Consider the following 22,062-nt stretch of genomic DNA (forward strand, 5'->3'; position numbering starts at 1 on the left):
CGGAGACTGTCACCGGCTTGGAAACAAATCAGCAAAACGTGAGTGATGGCACAGTAGGGGGAAAAGTGTTAGCAAAGTAGGGGCAAAGTGATGGCACAGTAGGGGGCAAGTGATGGCACAGTAGGGGGCAAGTGATGGCACAGTAGGGGGCAAGTGATGGCACAGTAGGGGGCAAGTGATGGCACAGTAGGGGGCAAGTGATGGCACAGTAGGGGGCAAGTGATGGCACAGTAGGGGGCAAGTGATGGCACAGTAGGGGGCAAGTGATGGCACAGTAGGGGGCAAGTGATGGCACAGTAGGGGGCAAGTGATGGCACAGTAGGGGGCAAGTGATGGCACAATAGGGGGCAAGTGATGGCACAGTAGGAGGCAAGTGATGGCACAGTAGGGGGCAAGTGATGGCACAGTAGGGGGCAAGTGATGGCACAGTTTCAAATCATGGACGCTCGCAGCACGGAGACCGTCACCGGCCTGGAAACAAATCAGCAAAACGTGAGTGATGGCACTGTTGGCACAGTGAGGGCAAGTGATGGCACAGTAGGGGGCAAGTGATGGCACAGTGGGGGGCAAGTGATGGCACAGTGGGGGGCAAGTGATGGCACAGTGGGGGGCAAGTGATGGCACAGTGGGGGGCAAGTGATGGCACAGTGTAGGCAAGTAATGGCACAGTGTAGGCAAGTAATGGCACAGTGTGGGCAAGTGATGGCACAGTGTGGGCAAGTGATGGCACAGTGTAGGCAAGTGATGGCACAGTGTAGGCAAGTGATGGCACAGTGTGGGCAAGTGATGGCACAGGCGCGGCTTTCAAATCATGGACGCTCGCAGCACGGAGACTGTCACCGGCCTGGAAACAAATCAGCAAAACGTGAGTGATGGCACTGTTGGCACAGTAGCATACTTGCCAACTGTCCCGTTTTTAAAGGGACAGTCCCGTCAAATAGGACCTAGTCCCGGCTAATTTAGCCTGCCGGGACTTGTCCCGGCTAGTGGGGAAGGCAGGTGCGGCTTCTGGGTCTCAGCAGGGCCGACACTTGCCTTACGGCGCCAGCGCCGACCAGGGGAAGAGGGCGGAAACTCAGAGCAGATCCGAGGGTTTGCGCAGGGTGCAGTTCACCCAGGCGCCACAGAAGTGAGGGCGCTCAAGCGCCAGAGTGCTCACTGCTGCCCTCCCTCCTCCTCCTCTCCTTGTCGGCGTATGAGTCTTTCTAAGCCTGTCACTGTGAGAGCCGCTCTCACCGCCAGCCAGTCACCGACAGTCACAATATTCTTCTCCACCCGGGCGGCGCGGCGGCGGCTCCACACATTCCTCTCAGGCTCTCGTCTCCAGCTGCCGCTCAGGTGGGGTTGTCGCACTCGCTCTGTAGGAGGGCGAGGGGGGATGTCATTGTCTCCTAATGAAGGAATGCACCAAAAATGTTTACTGCGGTAGTGCGCCGATTTACTCAAAAAATATTTTTAAACATACTGAAAAATATAATAAATTCGATTGAATCCGGTGAAAGTGTTGCCCTATTCCTAAATTATGTACAACAAATGTGCAAAATAATATCTATATATATATAAATATGTGTAAAATCACCCTCTTCAAATGCTGGGATGCAACCACCAAAATATGAAAATATAATGGTAAATATTAACATGCAATGTGCAATAAACCCTTATAAAGGAAACTTTATAAGGGTTTATTGCACATTGCATGTTAATATTTGCCATTATATTTTCATATTTTTGTATTTTGGTGGTTGCATCCCAGCATTTGAAGAGGGTGATTTTACACATATTTATATATATAGATATATATATTATTTTGCACATTTTTTGTACATAATTTAAGAATAGGGCATATTTGCACATTTTTCCTATGCTTATTTTGCACGTAACCTAATATTTATTAACGATATATTTGCACACTGTTCACATTGTTCCAACACTTTCACCGGATTTAATCGAATTTAATATATTTTACAGTATGTTTAAAAATGTTTTTTGAGTAAATCAGCGCAGTAAAATTTTTTGGTACATACTTTTTCACTTCCTTTTGGAGGTGCATATAGTACTGCAGCAGATCGTGAATATCAACTCTCTCTTGCGCCGGTGACATTTATATTATTTTGCTAATGAAGGAAGTCTATACTAATGAAGGGGGGGGGGGAGATAGTCTGTACGGATGGGGGGATGAGTCTATACTAATGGAGGGGGCGGGGGCTGTACTAATGGAGGGGGGGGTCTGTACTAATGGAGGGGGGGGGGGGGGAGTCTGTACTAATGCAGGGTGGGTGGTTTGTCTGGGGGGGTTTCTACTAATGAAGGGGGGTGGTTTGTCCTGAGGGGGGTCTGTACTAATGGAGGGGGGGTGGTTTGTCCTGGGGGGCAACAGTGTGTGTGGGCTGCCGCTGCGGGCGACATCTGAAGGACGAGCCCAGACCACGCCGCGCTCACCACACAGGCCAGACACACGCCCCCGCAGAGCCGCCGCCGTGACTTACAAGGGTTCAGAAACAGGTAAGGGGGACCTGTTTTAAAGTTTCCTGTTTAAAAATAAACACCAAATCCCTGCAATAATATATTAAGCAGCCTGTATAATGTATTATTGCTGGGATTTGTAGTCCTCTGTAACTGCTGGTATTCTGCATTGCATTTTATATAATGTATTGCTGGGATTTGTTGTTCCTCTCTAGCTGCTGCTGGTATTCTCCATTGTGCTGTATAATGTATTATTGCTGGGATTTGTAGTTCCTCTATAACTGGTCAGTGGTAATCTGCATTGCGCAGTATAATCATTATACAGCGTAATGGAGAATACCACCAGCTATAGAGGACTACAAATCCCAGCAATAGTACATTATACAGCGCAATGCAGAATAACGCTATCTATGCTATCTTTCTCTGTAAAAGATAAATACGTTAAACTATCACTTTAAGCATCATAACCATTAAAGCTTAATGGAGCACAGATATAATGTATGGTGTGTGTGCCTGCCTGTAATTCTCTCTTTATTGAGTAGACCCTATAATCTGATAAGTAGGCGAAGATTATGCAGAGTGGGTGGAGCTTCGGGGAAGTGAGTGTGGTAATTAATTAATAGCTGTGCTGCAAAGTGTCCCTGGAAATTTTTTTCAAATGTTGGCAACTATGCAGTAGGGGGCAAGTGATGGCACAGTGGGGGCAAGTGATGGCACAGTAGGGGGCAAGTGATGGCACAGTAGGGGGCAAGTGATGGCACAGTAGGGGGCAAGTGATGGCACAGTAGGGGCATGTAATGTAATGGCACAGTGAGATTTGAAAAAAGCCTGTTTCTTTCAGCGGTTCCGGCTACCCCTCAGCTTCCAGAAAGACTAGTAGGAAGGGGGTAGTCTTATATGGCGAGTATATCCCAAAACCCAAATTTTTGCTGGAAAATTAGGGGGTCGTCTTATACGCCGGTGATCTGACATGCTGGTTCCATGTATCATGGAAGTTCCAGCGCATGCGCGAACTGATGCGCTGAGATGGTTCCAGCCATCGGGAAAGTTCCTTCAAGCACTGCGCAGGTGCAAACTTGCTGACGGAAATCCCCGAACGGCGGCCGGCATCCAGGGCGATGTGGATTTTGAGGTAAGTGGCCAGTCGGCCTCACATCCTCGCTGCGCTCGGACGGCTCGCTTTGCTCGCTCGGCCTCCTGGCTCTTTTTTTAACATCCTCCAATCCACGTGGATGTTAAAGAATGAGCCTGGATGCCGGGCGAGGTTCGGGGATTTCCGTTGGGAAGTTTGCGCCTGCGCAGTCAGTGGAGGAACTTCCCCCATAGGGGAACATTGAGGACAAGTCACCGGCAAATACGGTATTCTGCTACATGTCTTTGGTTAAAAAAAATAAAAATATTGGAAGAACCATTGCTTTGTGGAAATATGTAAAATCCTGCTATGGGTGAGTGTGAAGGGCAATCGTGTGCCCCCCGGGGGGCGGGGCGGGTCACCTGACACATACACAGTCGTCCTCGTCCACGGGCACGTCATGTTCCAGCAGCAGTCTGAGCGCTTGCTCTTGCCCCGCTCCAGCCGCCCAGTGTAAGGCTGTCCTGTCTACCTGAAACACAAGTAAAGGAAGAAGAAGGAGACGATGATCCAGTGTCTGTCCGGTCGGGAGGAGCCCGGGGGGCAAAGACATCATTACTACTAACATGACCCCGACGCAGCCGGACATTTCTCAGTGTTTGCTCACATCTCTGTGTGTTTGTTGTGTGCAGGGTGCCTCTGCCCTTCCCTACCTTCCATACACGTGGCTGTTGGTATTTCCGAGCAGTTTTACCATTTTTTTTTTTTTGCACGCAACGGAGAGACAAACTGAAGATTGATGACCTGAGGACAAATCTACTCCGTGTTTCTGTCACAGGCGAAGGTCACCTTATCCAAAAGGGCTTGTTTACATGTGCTTTGTCACCCGATGAGCGATCAGCGTTTGGATCACTCTTCAGGAAGCATATGACAGGCGGTGATGAGGAGTTGTATCACCTCTTCACTGCTTACTGTAACCAGTTCAGCCCCGGAAGAATTTACCCCCTTCCTGACCAGGCCATTTTTTTGCAATACGGCACTGTATCACCTCTTCACTGCTTACTTTAACCACTTAAAGGGGTTGTAAAGGAAAACATTTTTTTTCCCTAAATAGCTTCCTTTCCCTTAGTGCAGTCCTCCTTCACTTACCTCATCCTTCCATTTTGCTTTTAAATGTCCTTATTTCTTCTGAGAAATCCTCACTTCCTGTTCTTCTGTCTGTAACTCCACACAGTAATGCGAGGCTTTCTCCCTGGTGTGGAGAAAGACTCTTGTGGGGGGAGGGGGCGAGCAGGCAAGTCAGGACACCCTCTACTTTGAGAAAGGAGCTGTGTGTTAGTGGGCGTCCTGACACTCCTGCTCGCCCCCTCCCACCACAAGAGTCTTTCTCCACACCAGGGGAAAAGCCTTGCATTACTGTGTGGAGTTACAGAATTCAGAATTTTCGAAATTCCAGAAAAATGCAAAAAAAAAAAAAAAAAAAATGAATGAAACGAAAAAAACAAATTTTCGGAATTCGGAAATTTCCCATTTTCCGAACTTTTGAATCTGAATTTCGTTTTTTTTTTAAATTCTGAAAGTTCGGAAATTAAAAAAATTCTGAAATACGAAAATTCGGAATTTCGAAAATTCCAAAGTTCGAAAATTAAAAAAATTCTAAAATTCGGAATTAACGAATATCTCAAAATCCGTTAACCACTTAACCCCCGGACCATATTGCTGCCCAAAGACCAGAGTACTTTTTGCGATTCGGGACTGCGTCGCTTTAACAGACAATTGCGCGGTCGTGCGACGTGGCTCCCAAACAAAATTGGCGTCCTTTTTTTCCCACAAATAGAGCTTTCTTTTGGTGGTATTTGATCACCTCTGCGTTTTTTATTTTTTGCGCTATAAACAAAAATAGAGCGACAATTTTGAAAAAAATGAATATTTTTTACTTTTTGCCATAATAAATATCCCCCAAAAATATATAAAAAAACTTTTTTTTTCCTCAGTTTAGGCCGATACGTATTCTTCTACCTATTTTTCGTTAAAAAAAATCGCAATAAGCGTTTATTGATTGGTTTGCGCAAAAGTTATAGCGTTTACAAAATAGGGGGCATTTTTATTAATATATTTTTTTTACTAGTAATGGCGGCGATCAGCGATTTTTTTTCGGTATTGCGACATTATGGCGGACACTTCGGACACATTTTTTGGGACCATTGGCATTTTTATAGCGATCAGTGCTATAAAAATGCATTGGATTACTATAAAAATGCCACTGGCAGTGAAGGGGTTAACACTAGGGGGCGGGGAAGGGGTTAAGTATGTCCCTTGTGTGTTCTAACTGTAGGGGGGGGGGGTGGCCTCACTAGGGGAAACACTGATCCTCTGTTCATACATTGTATGAACAGAAGATCAGCGATTCCCCCGCTGACAGGACCGAGAGCTGTGTGTTTACACACACAGCTCCCGGTCCCTGCTCTGTAACGAGCGATCGCGTGTACCCGGCGGCGATCGCGCCCGCCGGGCACACGCACGGGAGTCGGGGGCGAGCGGGGGGCGCGCGCGCGCCCCTAGTGGCGGCTGAGAGAGAGGATGTTATACTACGTGCCCTCGCCCAGCAGAGCCAACTTGCCGACGTAGAACGGCGGTGCACGGTCGGCAAGTGGATAAAGAAACAAATTTGAAACAAAACGAATTGCACGTGTCTAATCCCAAACATCGGACCTTGCTATAGGGCGGTACTAGCACAGAAGGGATACTGTACCTACACTGTTCTTCGCTCTGACGTTCACCCCTCTTCCAATCAGCAGCTGCATCTTCTCGATGTTGTTGGTTTTTGCAGCGATGTGGAACTCTTGCTCGGTGCGCAGCACTAAAAGAAAATTCAGGGTTAGAAAAGCCATTAAAATAAACGAATAATGAATAATAACTACTAAAGACCAACTGCTTACAGCTCAGCAACCTTTTCAAACACATGCAGCCGAAGTGAATACTCAAGAGGTGTATTTATAAGGGCTAATCGTCCTGCAAAAAACTGTGCGTTCGTTCTGCGCAACATCGAAAATTACTAGGCTATTTTCTCTGCAGTTCGGATGCGATTCGTTTTTAAAAATATTATGGGGGCCCATGATGCCTGAAGCTGTGTAAGGGGCCCCATAATTCCTGATGGCGGCCCTGGTGGTTGGTAATACCCTGCAGTTAGGCTGCTTTTTTTTACCCCCCCCCCCCCCCGACCGCTCCCCTTTTTTTTTTTAGCTGCAAAGGCTTTTTTGAAAAAAAAAAGGGGGTTGCCATTGGGACTTCTGGGCCCTTTAATAATAATAATATTATATATATATGAAAAATATTTAAATTTTTTTTTATATAAAAAAAGGGGGGTTGTCATCCGGGGCCCTGGGGATCTCCGGGCCCCTAAAAAAAAAAAAAAAATTGTCCCTTTTAATAAAAAATAAAATAAAAATATATTAGAAAAAATATATATAAAAAAAAGTGGGTTGCCATCCGGGGGCCCCAGGGGCCTTCGGGCCCTGGGGACCTCTAAAAAAAAAAAAAAAAAAAAAAAAAAATTGTCCCTTTAATAAAAAATTAAATAAAAATATATATATATATTTTTTATAAAAAATAAATAAAAAAAAGGGGGGGTTGCCATCTGGGGCCCTGTGGGCCTCCGGACCCCTTACAGGTGTACTGCCTGTACCCCCCTGATGGTGGCCCCGATTACCACCCAGGGCCGATCCTCCCTATAGGCTCACTATGCAAGCCGCCTAGAGCCCCGCAAAGCTGCGAAGGGCCCCCCAAATTACTAGAGGCCCCGCCTGGTGAGAAGTCATTTTCGCCCCCTCACCCCGCTTTTTTCTAAACTCGCTGGCTGAGTCATTTCCGACAGCAGAACACCCCCTACCCCCGCTTCTCAACTTTCTTTAATGTGACCCGTCACTGTCGTCAGCGCCCCCCGCTTCTCATTTTTAATGTGCCATCTTATTTTGCTTAGGGCCCCAGGGAGGTCAGGACCGGCACTGTTACCACCCCTTAACTGAACAATTCCTACTGAACCAGACAGAGACCATTTAAAGGCTCAGGAACCCTTTGCAGGTGTTATGGCTTCATTAGGCGATTAGAGTGGGACACTTTGAGCCGAAATATACCACCTTTTCACAATATTCAAATTTTCTGAGATTGTGGATTTGGGGTTTTCATGAGCTGTAAGCCGTAATCATCACTAGGGTTGTCCGGATACCGATACGGTATCGGTACCAAGCATTTGCCCATATGCTCCGATGCTTCACCCGATACCTGGACACTCAGTGATCAGTGCTTGTAACTCTCCCACACACGATCGCCGCTGACTGTCCCAGTATCCTCCAGCCCCCCTCCGTTCTGCTTCTGTCCCCCCTCCGTGCTGCCATCTCCCTCCGTGTCTCTCTCCGTGCTGCCGTCTCCCTCCGTGTCTCTCTCCGTGCTGCTTTCCCCCCCTTCCGTGCTGCCGTCTCCCCCTACGTGCTGCCATCTCCCCTCCGTGTCCCCCTACGTGCTGCCATCTCCCCTACGTGCTGCCATCTCCCCTCCGTGTCCCCCTACGTGCTGCCATCTCCCCTCCGTGTCCCCCTACGTGCTGCCATCTCCCCTCCGTGTCCCCCTACGTGCTGCCATCTCCCCTACGTGCTGCCATCTCCCCTCCGTGTCCCCCTACGTGCTGCCATCTCCCCTCCGTGTCCCCCTACGTGCTGCCATCTCCCCTCCGTGTCCCCCTACGTGCTGCCATCTCCCCTACGTGCTGCCATCTCCCCTCCCTGCTGCCATCTCCCCTCCGTGTCCCCCTACGTGCTGCCATCTCCCCTCCCTGCTGCCATCTCCCCTCCGTGTCCCCCTACGTGCTGCAATTTCCCCTCCGTGTCCCCGTACGTGCTGCCATTTCCCTATGTGCTGCAGTGTCCCCCTCCGTGCTGCCGTCTCCCCTCCGTGTCCCCCTACGTGCTGCCATCTCCCCTCCATGTCCCACTACGTGCTGCCATCTCCCCTCCGTGTCCCCCTACGTGCTGCCATCTCCCCTCCGTGTCCCCCTCCGTGCTGCCGTCTCCCCTCCGTGTCCCCCTACGTGCTGCCATCTCCCCTCCATGTCCCACTACGTGCTGCCGTCTCCCCTCCGTGTCCCCCTACGTGCTGCCATCTCCCCTCCGTGTCCCCCTAAGTGCTGCCATCTCCCCTCCGTGTCCCCCTCCGTGCTGCCGTCTCCCCTCCGTGTCCCCCTCCGTGCTGCCATCTCCCCTCCGTGTCCCCCTCCGTGCTGCCGTCTCCCCTCCGTGTCCCCCTCCGTGCTGCCGTCTCCCCTCCGTGTGCCCCTTCGTGCTGCCATTTCCCCTCCGTGTCCCCCTACGTGCTGCCATCTCCCCTCTGTGCTGCCATCTCCCCTCCGTGTCCCCCTACGTGCTGCCATTTCCCTATGTGCTGCAGTGTCCCCCTCCGTGCTGCAGTGTCCCCCCCGTGCTGCAGTGTCCCCCCCGTGCTGCAGTGTCCCCCCCGTGCTGCAGTGTCCCCCCCGTGCTGCAGTGTCCCCCCCCGTGCTGCAGTGTCCCCCCCCGTGCTGCAGTCTCTCCGTGTCCCCCTCCATGCTGCCGTCTCCCGCCGTGTCCCCCTCCATGCTGCCATCTCCCGCCGTGTCCTCCTCCGTGCTGCTGCCATGTCCCCCTCTGTGCTCCTCCTCCACCCCCTCGATCTGTCAGGATGGAGAGCGGAGGTAGGAGCCGGTAAATCTGGCTCCTTACTTTTCCGAATTTACAGGGTCAGTGATCACCGACTCTGTCCATTCACATAACTGAAACATCGTAACCTGTGTTTACAATGTTTCAATTTATGAATAGAGAGGAGCCGCTGTCTTCTCTCCATTCATTTTCAGTGCAGCTGAGGCTGCTGAGAAAGGGACTGGGGAATCTGTGTCCCTAGTCCCTTTCCCTGTCTCAAAAGGGAGATGTCAGGGGTCTGTTAAGACCCCTGATATCTCACCAAAGCCCCCCCAACATCGATTAAAATACTGACACTGACACACGAGATAAAAAAAAAAAGTAATCGGTAATCAGTATTGGCGAGTACTTGAAAGAAGTATTGGTACTTGTACTCCGCCTTAACTTAAAAAAGTGGTATCAGGACAAGCCTAATCATCACAATTATGACGAATCACGGCTTGAACCATCTTGCTTTGCATGTAATGAGTCTCTCTCATATACAGTGGAACCTCGGATTAGGAGTATAATCCGTTCCAGGAGAACGCTCGTAATCCAAAGCACTTGCATATCAAAGCGAGTTTCCCCATAGAAGTCAACGGAAACAAACATAATTAGTTTTGCATTGACTTCAATGGCATGCAATACCGCATGTGGCCAGAAGTGGGGGTGAGGTGCCGGAGAGCCTCGGAAACAGCAGGAAAGGTCCAAGGACAGCTCGGCTGACCTCGGCAAACCTCGGGATCGGAGAATTTCTGACTCTTTTCGAGCATTTCCGAATGGCTCCAGCACCCCCCCCCCCACCTAAGGCCAAACGCGGTACTGCACACCGCTCTGGCCTGAATCCTGCTCGTATTGCGAGACAACACTCGCAAACCAAGTTAGGATTTTTTTTAAATACAGCGCTCGTATTGTGAAACGCTCGTTAACCCCGCGTTACTCGCAATCTGAGGTTCCACTGTATTAGTTTCATCTTTTAAAAGAGAAAGTAAACCCTTCTAAAAAAAAAAAAAAAAAAAAAAAAAAAAAAAGCACCCTGCAAGACAAAGGCATAATGAGCCATGCATAGCATACTAGCTCATTATGTAGTACTTGCCTCCGATCGAAGGCCCCACAGCCATCCACGTCTCCCCCTCTGGCCGCCGACATGTCATCCCGGACTTACTTCCGGGTATCGCGGCTCCGGCGCTGCGATTGGCGATTGACACATTGGCGGGAACCAACGTTAAACGCATGAAGACTGGAGCAACGGCACATAGGTGCCATTGCTTAAGTTTTCCCCAGTGCGCATGTGCCGATCATTTTGGCACATGCAGACACAGGGGGATATCTCCTAAACCGTGCAAGTTTAGGAGATATCCTGGGTAGCTACAGGTAATGCTTAACCACTTAACCCCCGGACCATATTGCTGGTCAAAGACCAGAGCACTTTTTGCGATTTGGCACTGCGCCGCTTTAATTGACAATTGCGCGGTGGTGCGACGTGGCTCCCAAACAAAAATTGGCGTCCTTTTTTCCCTACAAATAGAGCTTTCTTTTGGTGGTATTTGATCACCTCTGCGGTTTTTAGTTTTTGCGCTATAAACAAAAATAGAGCGACGATTTTGAAAAAAAATCACATTTTTTTTGCTATAATAAATATCCCCCAAAAATATATGAAAAAAAAAAAAAATTTTTCCTCAGTTTAGGCCGATACGTATTCTACATATTTTTCATAAAAAATAAATAAAACGCAATAAGAGTTTATTGATTGGTTTGCGCAAAAGTTATAGCGTCTACAAAATAGGGGGTATTTTTATGGCATTTTTATTAATATTTTTTTTTTTACTAGCAATGGCGGCGATCAGCGTTTTTTTTTTCGGTACTGCGACATTATGGCGGACACTTTTCACATTTTTGGGACCATTGGCATTTTTATAGCGATCAGTGCTATAAAAATGCATTGATTACTATAAAAATGCCACTGGCAGGGAAGGGGTTAACACTAGGGGGCGGGGAAGGGGTTAAGTATGTTCCCTGGGTGTGTTCTAACTGTAGGGGGGGAGGGGACTCACTAGGGGAAATGACTGATCTTCTGTTCATACATTGTATGAACAGAAGATCAGCATTTCTCTCCCTGACAGGACCGGGAGCTGTGTGTTTACACACACAGCTCCCGTTCCCCGCTCTGTAACGAGCGAACGCGTGTGCCCGGCGGCGATCGTGCCCGCCGGGCACCCGCACGGGAGTCGGGGGCGAGCGGGAGTAGTGGCCTGCGCGAGAGCCGACGTATAGCTACGGGCTCTCGCGCAGGGGAGCCGACCTGCCGCTGTAAAATGACGGCGACTGGTCGGCAAGTAGTTAATATAGGCTTACCTGTAGCATAAAGTTAAAAAAACGGGTCCACCATAAAAAAAAGGGCTACAAGAAGAAGAAGAAGAAAAAAAAAAAATTGTGGCTGTTACTAGGCAGATCGTCCTAATCTGCCACTTCCTTGTCCGCAGTGGTCTTCTTTCTTCTCCTCGCGCTGCTGCCTGGGAAATGGGGAGCGGTGTCTTCTGGGACCTTATGTGTGTCCCAGGAGACATCCGCCCATTCACATAGCGCTGCGCAGTAGGGAATTGGGCAGTGATGCCGCAACGCTTCACTTCCTGATTCCCTCACTGAAGATGGCGGCGGGGCAGCCGAGACCCGAGCGATTGCTCGGCTTCGGCTGCCAACATCGCAGGCACCCTGGACAGATAAGTGACCTTATTAACCGCTTCCATTGCGGGCACTTACGCACCTTCCTGCCCAAGCCAATTTTCAGCTTTCAGCACTGTCGTACTTTGAATGACAATTGCGCGGTCGTGCTACACTGTACCCAAACAATTTTTTTATCATTTTTTTCCCACAAATAGAGATTTCTTTTGGTGGTATTTGATCACCTCTGCGGTTTTTATTTTTTGCGCTATAAACAAAAGAAGAGCGAAAATTAAAAAAAAAAAAAAACACAATATTTTTTACTTTTTTATTTAATAAATATCACATTTTTAAAAAAAAAAAAAAAAAAACTTTTTTTTTCCCTCAGTTTAGGCCGATACGTATTCTTCTACATATTTTTGGTAAAAAAAAAAAAAAAAAAAAAAATCGCAATAATCATATATTGATTGGTTTGCGCAAAAGTTATAGCGTCTACAAAATAGGTTTATTTTATTAATTTTTTTACTAGTATTGGCGGCGATTTGCGATTTTTTTACTGCCACTGTGACATTGCGGCGGACACATCGGACACTTTTGACACATTTTTGGGACCATTCACATTTATACAGCGATTAATGCTATAAATATGCATTGATTACTGTGTAAATGTGACTGGCAGGGTAGGGGTTAACCACTAGGGGGCGTTGAAGGGGTTAATATGTGTCCCTAAGGTGTGTTATAACTGTAGGGGGGAGGGGACTCACAAGGGGAGGAGACCGATGTGTGTTCCTCTGTACTGGGAGCACACATTGGTCTCCTCACCTCTGACAGGAGTGTGGATCTGTGTGTTTACACCCCATCATTACACACACAGATCCACAGTCGTGATCACCGACAATCGCGGGCACCCGGCGGCAATCGCCGGGAACGCAGGACGTCATATGACGTCCACCCGGATCGAGGAGGGGTTCCTGCCACCGTCATTTCACAATGGCAGGGAAGTGGTTAAAAGTCAGCAGCTACAGTGTTTGTAGCCGCTGACTTAATTTCTTTTTAACCTCCGCTAAAAGTTGCATTCGTGAAATAAATGAACTTTTGCGCGATATTCTAATTTTTCGAGTTTCCCCTGTAGTTGTTATTCTATGGTACGATGTCATGCGAGTTCCAGGGGCGGATCCTTTGTACTGATTGCAATCAGAGAACGTCGGATCTATTCACAGAAACATTCCGGTCTTCTTCAGCGTGAATGAGGAAGACTCCACGGAATGTGTCCCAATAAAATTCACCTTCATCTTTGTAAAATGTTTCGGCAAAAACTGGATCACATTTACACAAAATATACAGAAGGTAAAATAGAATTCCAGACTAAAGGTAACTAGCCTTAAAAACGCCCCCTCCCCCGTCTTACTGAGCTAGTAAACCGCCAGTAAAAAAAAAATAAAAACAACAATGGGCCCCCCTGCAGGTTTAAGCCATAATGTGGTAGTACTGTATGCAGCGGCGGCTGGATTTTGGGAGGACGGCAAACAAACGTCTTTTTCCCTCACGCTGATAGCAAGGAGAAAAGAAGAAGCCGATTAGCAGCTTCTGCCAGAGGAACATCGGTCCCGCACACGGACACCCACTGCTGCCTATCAGTGCCCATCAGTGTCACCTACCAGTGCCCATCAGTGCCACCCACCAGTGCCCATCAGTGCCACCCACCAGTGCCCATCAGTGCCACCCACCAGTGCCCATCTGTGCCACCCACCAGTGCCCATCTGTGCCACCCACCAGTGCCCATCTGTGCCACCCACCAGTGCGCACCAGTGCCACCCATCAGTGCGCACCAGTGCCGCATTATCACCCATCAGTGCCACCTATCAGTGGCCACAAGTGCCGCCTTATTGCCAACAAGTGCCACCTATCAGTGCCCACCAGTGCCACCTATCAGTGCCCACCAGTGCCACCTATCAGTGCCCACCAGTGCCACCTATCAGTGCCGCCTTATCGCCCATCAGTGCCTATCTGTTACACCTATCAGTGCCACCCATTAGTGCCCTCCAGTGCTGCCTTATCGCCCAGTGCCATCTACCAGTGCCGCCTTATCGCCCATTAGTGCCCACCAGTGCCACCTATCAGTGCCCCTCAGTTCCACATATCAGTGTCACCCATCAGTGCCGCCTTATCGCCCATCCGTGACACCTATCAGTGCCACCCATCAGTGCTCTCCAGTGCTGCCTTATCGCCCAGTGCCTATCAGTGCCATCTACCAGTGCCTATCAGTGCCATCTACCAGTGCCCACCAGTGCCACCCATCAGTGCCCACCAGTGCAGCCTCATCAGCGCACATCAGTGAAGGAGAAAAATGATCCGTTTGGAAAATTTTATAACAAACTATGAAAGTATTTTTTTTTTTTTTTGGCAAAAAATAAAAACCTAACAATGATTAAATACCACCAAAAGAAAGCTATTTGTGTGAAAAAAACGATAACAATTTCACATGGGTATAATGTCGCATGACCGCGCAATCGTCATTCAAAGTGCGACAGCGCTAAAAACTGAAAATTGGCCTGGGCCGGCGTGATTGATCGGTGGACATTGTTTCTTAATAAAGGGATTGTCAAAAAAACTTGTGTATCGTTTTTATTCACTTTTTAGGTGAATGAGTAGGCCATGTTTATTCACAAGGGGAAGGGGGGGAGGGGCTGGGACATAGGGGCCCCCTTGTGAAAGAGGGCTTCCAGACACCGATCAGCCTGGTGGTGGTCGGCTTTCCGGCCCACTTCTTAGCAGCCAGCTATTCTTCATACAGAATTTGAATCGGGTGATCATTTTTTTTGATCGATCCGAATTTAAATCGTTCTGAAAATTTGGAGTTTGTTAGAATACAAATTAACAAATAAAACGAACAAATAAACGTCCAAATCTCCGAAAATAACCCCAAATTTGTCCGAATTTACATTCGAAACCAAAACAAATTGCACGTGTGTCTACTCTCTGCAGCAGCTGAAAGCCGGCATCTTCTCCTCTCCCTCCCGCCGGCTTTCAGCTGCTGCAGAGAGCAATACAGGGGAATTATAATTATACAGGATTTATATAGCGCCAACAGTTTACACAGCGCTTTACGCCCTGTATGGACGCACCGCCACTGCATCTGAGTTTCCATTATTTCTTATGGGGAAATTCGCTTTGATATACAAGTGCTTTGGATTACAAGCATGTTTCCAAAATGAATGATGCTCAAAAACCAAGGTTTTACTGTACTTATTTCCTAAATTTTAATAAAAATATTGAATAAGCAAAAAAAAAAAATAAAACTACCGTATATACTCGAGTATAAGCCGAGTTTTTCAGCACATTTTTTTGGTGCTGAAAATGCCCCCCTCGGCTTATACTCGAGTCACCTTTTTGCGCCTGATCTCTCGGACTTTGGGGACCCGGTACCGGCCAGCCGTAGGTGCCCTGGATCCCAAACTTGGCACACATGTAGCCCCACTCTTCCTCTACAAGTGTGCAAAGTTTGTTGTCCGGGGGACCTACGGCCGGGGAGCACCGATTTTTCAAAACCGGGCACCCCTTCCATAGACTCCCATGTTAAACAGTAATTTCTCTGGTGAATTCGGGGACCCGGTACCAGCCGATCGTAGGTCTCCTAGATCCTAAACTTGGCACACCTATAGCTCCATTTCTCCTCTACAAGTGTGCAAAGTTTGTTGTCCAGGGAACCTACGGCCGGGGAGCACTGATTTTTCAAAGCTGGGCACCCCTTCCATAGACTTCCATGTTAAACGGTAATTTCTCCGGTGACTTCGGGGACCCGGTACCAGCCGGTCGTAGGTCCCCTGGATCCGGAACTTGGCACTCATGTAGCCCCATTTATCCTCTACAAGAGTGCAAAGTTTGTTGTCTGGGTGGACCTACGGCTGGGGCAACGATTTTTCAAAGCCGGGCACCCCTTCCATAGACTCCCATGTTAAACGTCAGTCTAGTCATGGGCACAGTGAGGCATGGGCACGGTGAGGCATGCAGATGGACACCCTAGGCTTATACTCGAGTCAATATGTTTTCCCATTTTTTGTGGTAAAATTAGGTGCCTCGGCTTATATTCGGGTCGGCTTATACTCAATTATATATGGTGTAGAAGAAGAGTTACCAACATGTGACATTTGAATGACAGTTTTGCATTACTTTCAGTACAGCCCTGGTATATACTGCAGTCATAGGCATGCGCACATAGGGTGCAAGGTGTGCCTGGGCACACCGTAATCACCCTGTACTGTGCAGATTCCCCCTGCTGCCTGGCTGCAGAGAAAGGGACTGGGGAATCCCTGTCCTCAGTCCCTTTCTCGGTCTCAAAAGTTAGACATCAGGGGTCTGTTTAGACCACTGATATTTCACCAAAGCCCCCCAACAGGATAGATATATATATATATATATATATATATATATATATATATATATATATATATATATATATATATATATATATATATATATATATAAAAATAAATAAAAATAAAATTGTAAAAAAATAATAATAATAATAATAATAATAATAATAATAATAATAATACTACAAATAAAGACACTGGCCCGGATTCAGGTAGAATTGCGCATTATTTACAGAGGCGCAGGGCAACGTTTTTGCCCTGCGCCCCCGCAAATTTGCTCCGCTGCCCTTGATTCATGAAGCAGAAGCTCCGCAAAATGCCCGGCGCAAGAGCACGCAATTTAAATGATCCCGTAGCGTTCCCGCGCCGATCGTAGAGTGCAAGGACGTCATTTGCTTCAAAGTGAACGTGAATGGCGTCCAGCGCCATTCACGATTCACTTACGCAAACTACGTAAAATTCAAATTTCGCAACGCAGGAACGACGGGTATACGTAACATTGGCTGCCCCTGCTAATAGCAGGGGCAGCCTTGCGCGAAAACCGCCGTACGTAAACGACGTAAATTGCCTACGCAGGGCTCGCGCAACATTGTGAATCGGTGTTAGTATGCAATTTGCATACTATACACTGAGCACAACGGGAACGCCACCTAGCGGCCACCGCAAGAATGCAGCCTAAGATATGCGGGAATAAGAGCCTTATTCCGCGCAGATCTTAGGCTGCAGTCGGCGTAACGAGGTTCCTGAATCAGGAGCACTCGTTACGCCGGGGAAAGTAAGCAATTGCGCTGTGTAACCTATGGTTACACAGGCGCAATTGCTTCTTGAATCTACCCCACTGACACCAATCTCTGCCCTGCTGACAAAGCCCTACTGACTTGCCCATGGCCATATATGGTATATTACACACGCATGTGTGTTTGAGCTTTGGTGTGCACACCCTAATGCAATAGGCTGCGCACGCCTATGGTACAGCCCTGGTGTATACTGCAGTATACATTGGACGTTATACATTGTAATCTATGGCCCTTTGGTGGAGTTGGGTACACAGGTGAGGTCTTGAGATTCTTGCAGGATGCCAACAATGCCTTGGAGCTTCTCTTCCATTCATGCGTTCATTAGAACTACAACTAGGCAGGAAATTAAATTAGTCCTGACAGGCTGCCTTTGTGTGCGAGGACTCCAGGGCATAGAGGAAAAAAATAAATAAAAATAAAAAACAGAAAACCGTAGACAGCGAGGACTGGAGCCAGCTCCTCCATAGACACATCCGCCTGACACAGCAGCAGATCCTGGTTCATAATGATTTCTGACGGATAACCATGGGGAATATTCCGTTCTCTCTGCCCATCCCATACACATCCTTGTACTAAACCATAGGTTGGACTTGATGGACTTGTGTCTTTTTTCAATCTCACCTACTATGTAAACCACAAACAGCACCGAGGGCAGGGGTGGGATTTACGGAAGAGGGGGGGGGGGGGTTACAACTTAACCACTTCCATACCAGGCACTTACGCACCTTCCTGCCCAAGCCAATTTTCAGCTTTCAGCGCTGTCACACTTTGAATAATAATTGCGCGGTCATGCTACACTGTATCCAAACAATTTTTTTAATCATTTTTTCCCACAAATAGAGCTTTCTTTTGGAGGTATTTGATCACCTCGGCGATTTTTATTTTTTGCGCAACAACTAAAAAAAGACCTAAATTTTTTCTGTTAATTTTTTTGGAAATAAGTACGTTTTCTTTTTCAATTACGGGCACCGATGAGGTGGCACTGATGGGCACTCATAGGCGGCACTGATGGGCACTCATAGGTACTTTTGGGTGGCACAGATGGGCACTGATAGGTGGGCACTGGGCATGGATGGGCACTGATGGACACTGGGGGGTGGCACTTGTTTATTTACTATTTTGCCAATCAGTGCCCATGTTGCCAGTCAGTGCCCATTTGTGGGCACTGATTGGCATCTATTGTGCCTATTTTTTTTACATGTGGATGGCCATGGGGGCTGTACCTGGCCATCCACATGTTGCCCCCTTCCCTGGTGGTCCTGGCGGCTTCCCTGTGGTCTAGTGTGGGCATCCGAGGGGTGGCTGCGCTGATAAACAATCAGCACGAACCCCCCCTGTCAGGAGAGCCGCCGACCGGCTCTCCTCTACTCGCGTCTATCAGACACGAGTGAGGAAGAGCCGATCAACGGCTCTTCCTGTTTACAACGTGATCAGCCGTGATTGGACACGGCTGATCACGTTATAAAGAGCCTCCGCCGAAAGGCTTTTTACCGAGATCGGAGATGCAGGGTGCCAGACTGACACCCAGCATCGCCGCGCTGCGCGCCGGCATGTTGTCCTGCTGGACGTCAATAGACGTCCAGTCAGGATTACACAATCACTTCCCGGACGTCAATTGTCTATTGACCGGGCGGGAAGTGGTATAGGACCGAGCCTCTTTCTGAAATTTGTTGTTTACTTAGAACCCCCACACATTATACATTTTTTTTTTCGAACACCCTAGAGAATAAAATGGCGGTCGTTGCAATACTTTATGTCACACCGTATTTGCGCAGCGGTCTTACAAGCGCCCTTTTTTTGGAAAAAATACCCTTTTTTTTATAAAAAAAATAAAACAGTAAAGTTAGCCCAATTTTTTGTTATATTGTGAAGGATAATGATACGCTGAGTAAATAGATACCCTACATGCCACGCTTCAAAATTGCGCCCCCGCTCGTGGAATGGCGACAAACTTTTACCCTTAAAAATTTCCAAAGGCGATGTTTAAAAAATTCTACAGGTTGCATGTTTTGAATCACAGAGGAGGTCTAGGACTAGAATTATTGCTCTCACTCCAACAATCGCGGCGATACCTCACATGTGTGGTTTGAACACCGTTTTAATATGCCGGCGCTGCTCACGTATGCATTCGCTTCTGCGCGCGAGCTCGGCGGGACTAGGCGCATTTAAAAAAAAAAAAAAAAAATCTTATTTATTTTACCTTTTATTTTTTATACTGTTCTTTAAAAAAAAAAATTGTGTCACTTTTATTCCTATTGCAAGAGCTGTAAACATCCCTTGTAATAGAAAGCATGACAGGTCCTCTTAAATATGAGATCTGGGGGACAAAAAGACATCAGATCTCATATTTACACTAAAATGCAATACAAATAAATAATAAAAAATTGTCATTTGAAAAAATTGAAAATAAAAATTGGCCTTTTAAAAGTCAAGGGCGGAAGTGAAGTTTTGACGTCGCTTCCTCCCTGCCATGGTATGGAGACGGGTGGGGGACCATCTTCCCTTCACTCGTCTCCATACCCAGCCACGAGAAGGACCCGATGCTGCCAACGACTCTGGTAAGCGGCGGGAGGGGGGTCCCTCTCCTGAGAACGGTGATCTTGCGGCGAATCCGCCGCAGAGACCACCTTTATTTGGAAACAGGACCGCCGGCTGAAGACGAGGATACCGGGGTTATGGTAGCTAGCTGCAGCCATAACAGAGATATCCCTCTTCAAACAGCCGACGTATATCGGCGTGCGGCGGTCCAGAAGTGGTTAGGCCCCATGGATCAGTAGAATTTTGCTTCAATATATGGAAACTCTGAAAAAAATCATTGGTCGGAACGTTCTTTCTTTGCCATCAATGACCCAACACATTTCGTTCCATATCCCTTCGAATTTCGTCCAGATCTGCTACTTGAATCCCAGTTGTATTACCCACTTGACCCCCCAACATTTCTTCACTACAAATAAAATTCAGCTTTTGTTTTGCTAGAAAATTACATATAACCCCCTCCCAAACATTATATCATTTTTTTAAGCAGAGGCCCTAGAGCGGGCGTCAGCAATTTGTAGATCGCGGATTGGTGGCTGGTAGAGCTCAGTGTGGACTTGCTGACCCGCCAACCCAGAGCATCAAACAGAGTGCAATGCGGAGGGACTACTTGTAAAGTTGGAGGTGTAGTAGGGAGCACAAGACGCATAAGCCGATGCCTCCTCTGTAGTGCTGGTGACCTGACGATATGGTTCCGGCTATCGAGATGGTTCCTGTAAGGACTGAGCAGGCGCAATCCTTGCCGACGGAAATCTCCGAGCCTCAGCCGGCATCCAGGGCAACGTGGAATTTGAGGAAAGTGGCCCTTTAAGACCCTCCCATTGTTAGTGCAATTTGGCCACATCCACCACTCATCAGGGGAGGGGATAGTCCTACAGCTACATCCGGCCCTTCGAGGGCAACTATAATTCTGACGCGGCCCTCGATGAAATCGAGTTTGACACCCCTGCCCTACAATGTAATATAACCCATCACATCACATGCCACCAGGACCAGGTAATGCTTTTTATTCCTATATGTAGGTTCTCATTAGCATTCACTACTCATAGCAGAGCATGATGCAGAGACATCAATGATTAATTCAATGCCAGAAAACCACAGTTAAGGCAAAAATCCTATTCCCTTTGTACAGTACTGACGTCAGGATATCTGACGCACATTAACTGAAGAATTGAAACCCACATGGAAGACGTGGTCAATAATGAATATTCAGCTGTGTGAACGAGTCTGCATGATAGCCAAATGCTCTCACCTTGAGGTTTGAATTAGTCAGGCACAAGCCTAGATATGTATTGTGTGCTATAGAAGTACCTTTATTATCAGTGTAGTCAATACATACTGTATTTACAGGCTCACCATGAAGCCTCCTTACAGTAATCCAGTCACAAACTCTGTGCCTCCTTCTCAGGGCTTTTTTTTTCAGCAGGAACGCGGGGAACGCAGTTCCGGTACCTCCAGCTCTGAATGTATGTAATGGCAAGGGGTGCACTGGAGGGTCTATCAATGCTGGCTGCTGGGGGATCTATTGTTGCTGGGGAGGTCAGTTGTCGCTGGTGGGGGATCCATTGTTGCTGGGGGGGGGCTCTTATGCCACTGGGAGACAATCGTGGGATTCATTGATGGGAGACATCAACTGCCGAGGAAGGGGTCTATTGTTGCTAGCTGTTCAGAGGCTATTGTTGCTGGGGGAGATCAATTTTACTTCCTATTATATACAAATTACTTAGCACCACAAATTGATACATCGTTCTGTATCCATTATTCAGAGGTGGGTAGGGGGTGGAACCAAGGAATGGTGCTCAGAGGTGGGTAGCGGGTGGAACCAAGGAACAGTGCTCGGAGGTTGGTAGGGAGTGGAACCAAGGAATGGTGCTCGGAGGTGGGTAGGGGTGGAACCATGGAATTGTGCTTGGAGGTGGGTAGGGGGTGGAACCAACGAATGGTGCTCAGAGGTGGGTAGGGGTGGAACCATGGAATGGTGCTCAGAGGTGGGTTGGGAGTGGAACCAAGAAATGGTGCTCAGAGGTGGGTAGGGAGTGGAACCAACGAATGGTGCTCGGAGATGGGTAGGGGGTGGAACCAACGAATGGTGCTCAGAGGTGGGTTGGGAGTGGAACCAAGAAATGGCGCTCAGAGGTGGGTAGGGAGTGGAACCAAGAAATGGTGCTCAGAGGTGGGTAGGGAGTGGAACCAAGGAATGGTGCTCGGAGGTGGGTAGGGGTGGAACCATGGAATTGTGCTTGGAGGTGGGTAGGGGGTGGAACCAACGAATGGTGCTCAGAGGTGGGTAGGGGTGGAACCATGGAATGGTGCTCAGAGGTGGGTTGGGAGTGGAACCAAGAAATGGTGCTCAGAGGTGGGTAGGGGTGGAACCAACGAATGGTGCTCGGAGATGGGTAGGGGGTGGAACCAACGAATGGTGCTCAGAGGTGGGTTGGGAGTGGAACCAAGAAATG

General features: G+C 48.1%; 1 protein-coding gene across 2 annotated transcripts in view; it reads right to left on the reverse strand.

Moving 5' to 3' along the window:
• Positions 1 to 22,062, reverse strand: part of ANKDD1A (ankyrin repeat and death domain containing 1A) — a 104,521-nt gene that overhangs the window by 67,824 nt on the left and 14,635 nt on the right. The window contains exons 2-3 of one of the 2 annotated variants that reach the window (XM_040342310.1): positions 6,292 to 6,395; positions 3,969 to 4,067 (exon numbers count right to left, since the gene is read on the reverse strand). In XM_040342310.1, the coding sequence (XP_040198244.1) occupies positions 3,969 to 4,067; positions 6,292 to 6,395 (203 nt within the window). Of the gene's footprint in view, positions 1 to 3,968; positions 4,068 to 6,287; positions 6,396 to 22,062 lie in introns of those variants that run through there. The other variant, XM_040342311.1, reaches the window with a different exon arrangement.

The sequence above is a fragment of the Rana temporaria genome, chromosome 3, assembly GCF_905171775.1.
Source record: "Rana temporaria chromosome 3, aRanTem1.1, whole genome shotgun sequence".
Classification (NCBI taxonomy): Eukaryota; Metazoa; Chordata; class Amphibia; order Anura; family Ranidae; genus Rana; species Rana temporaria.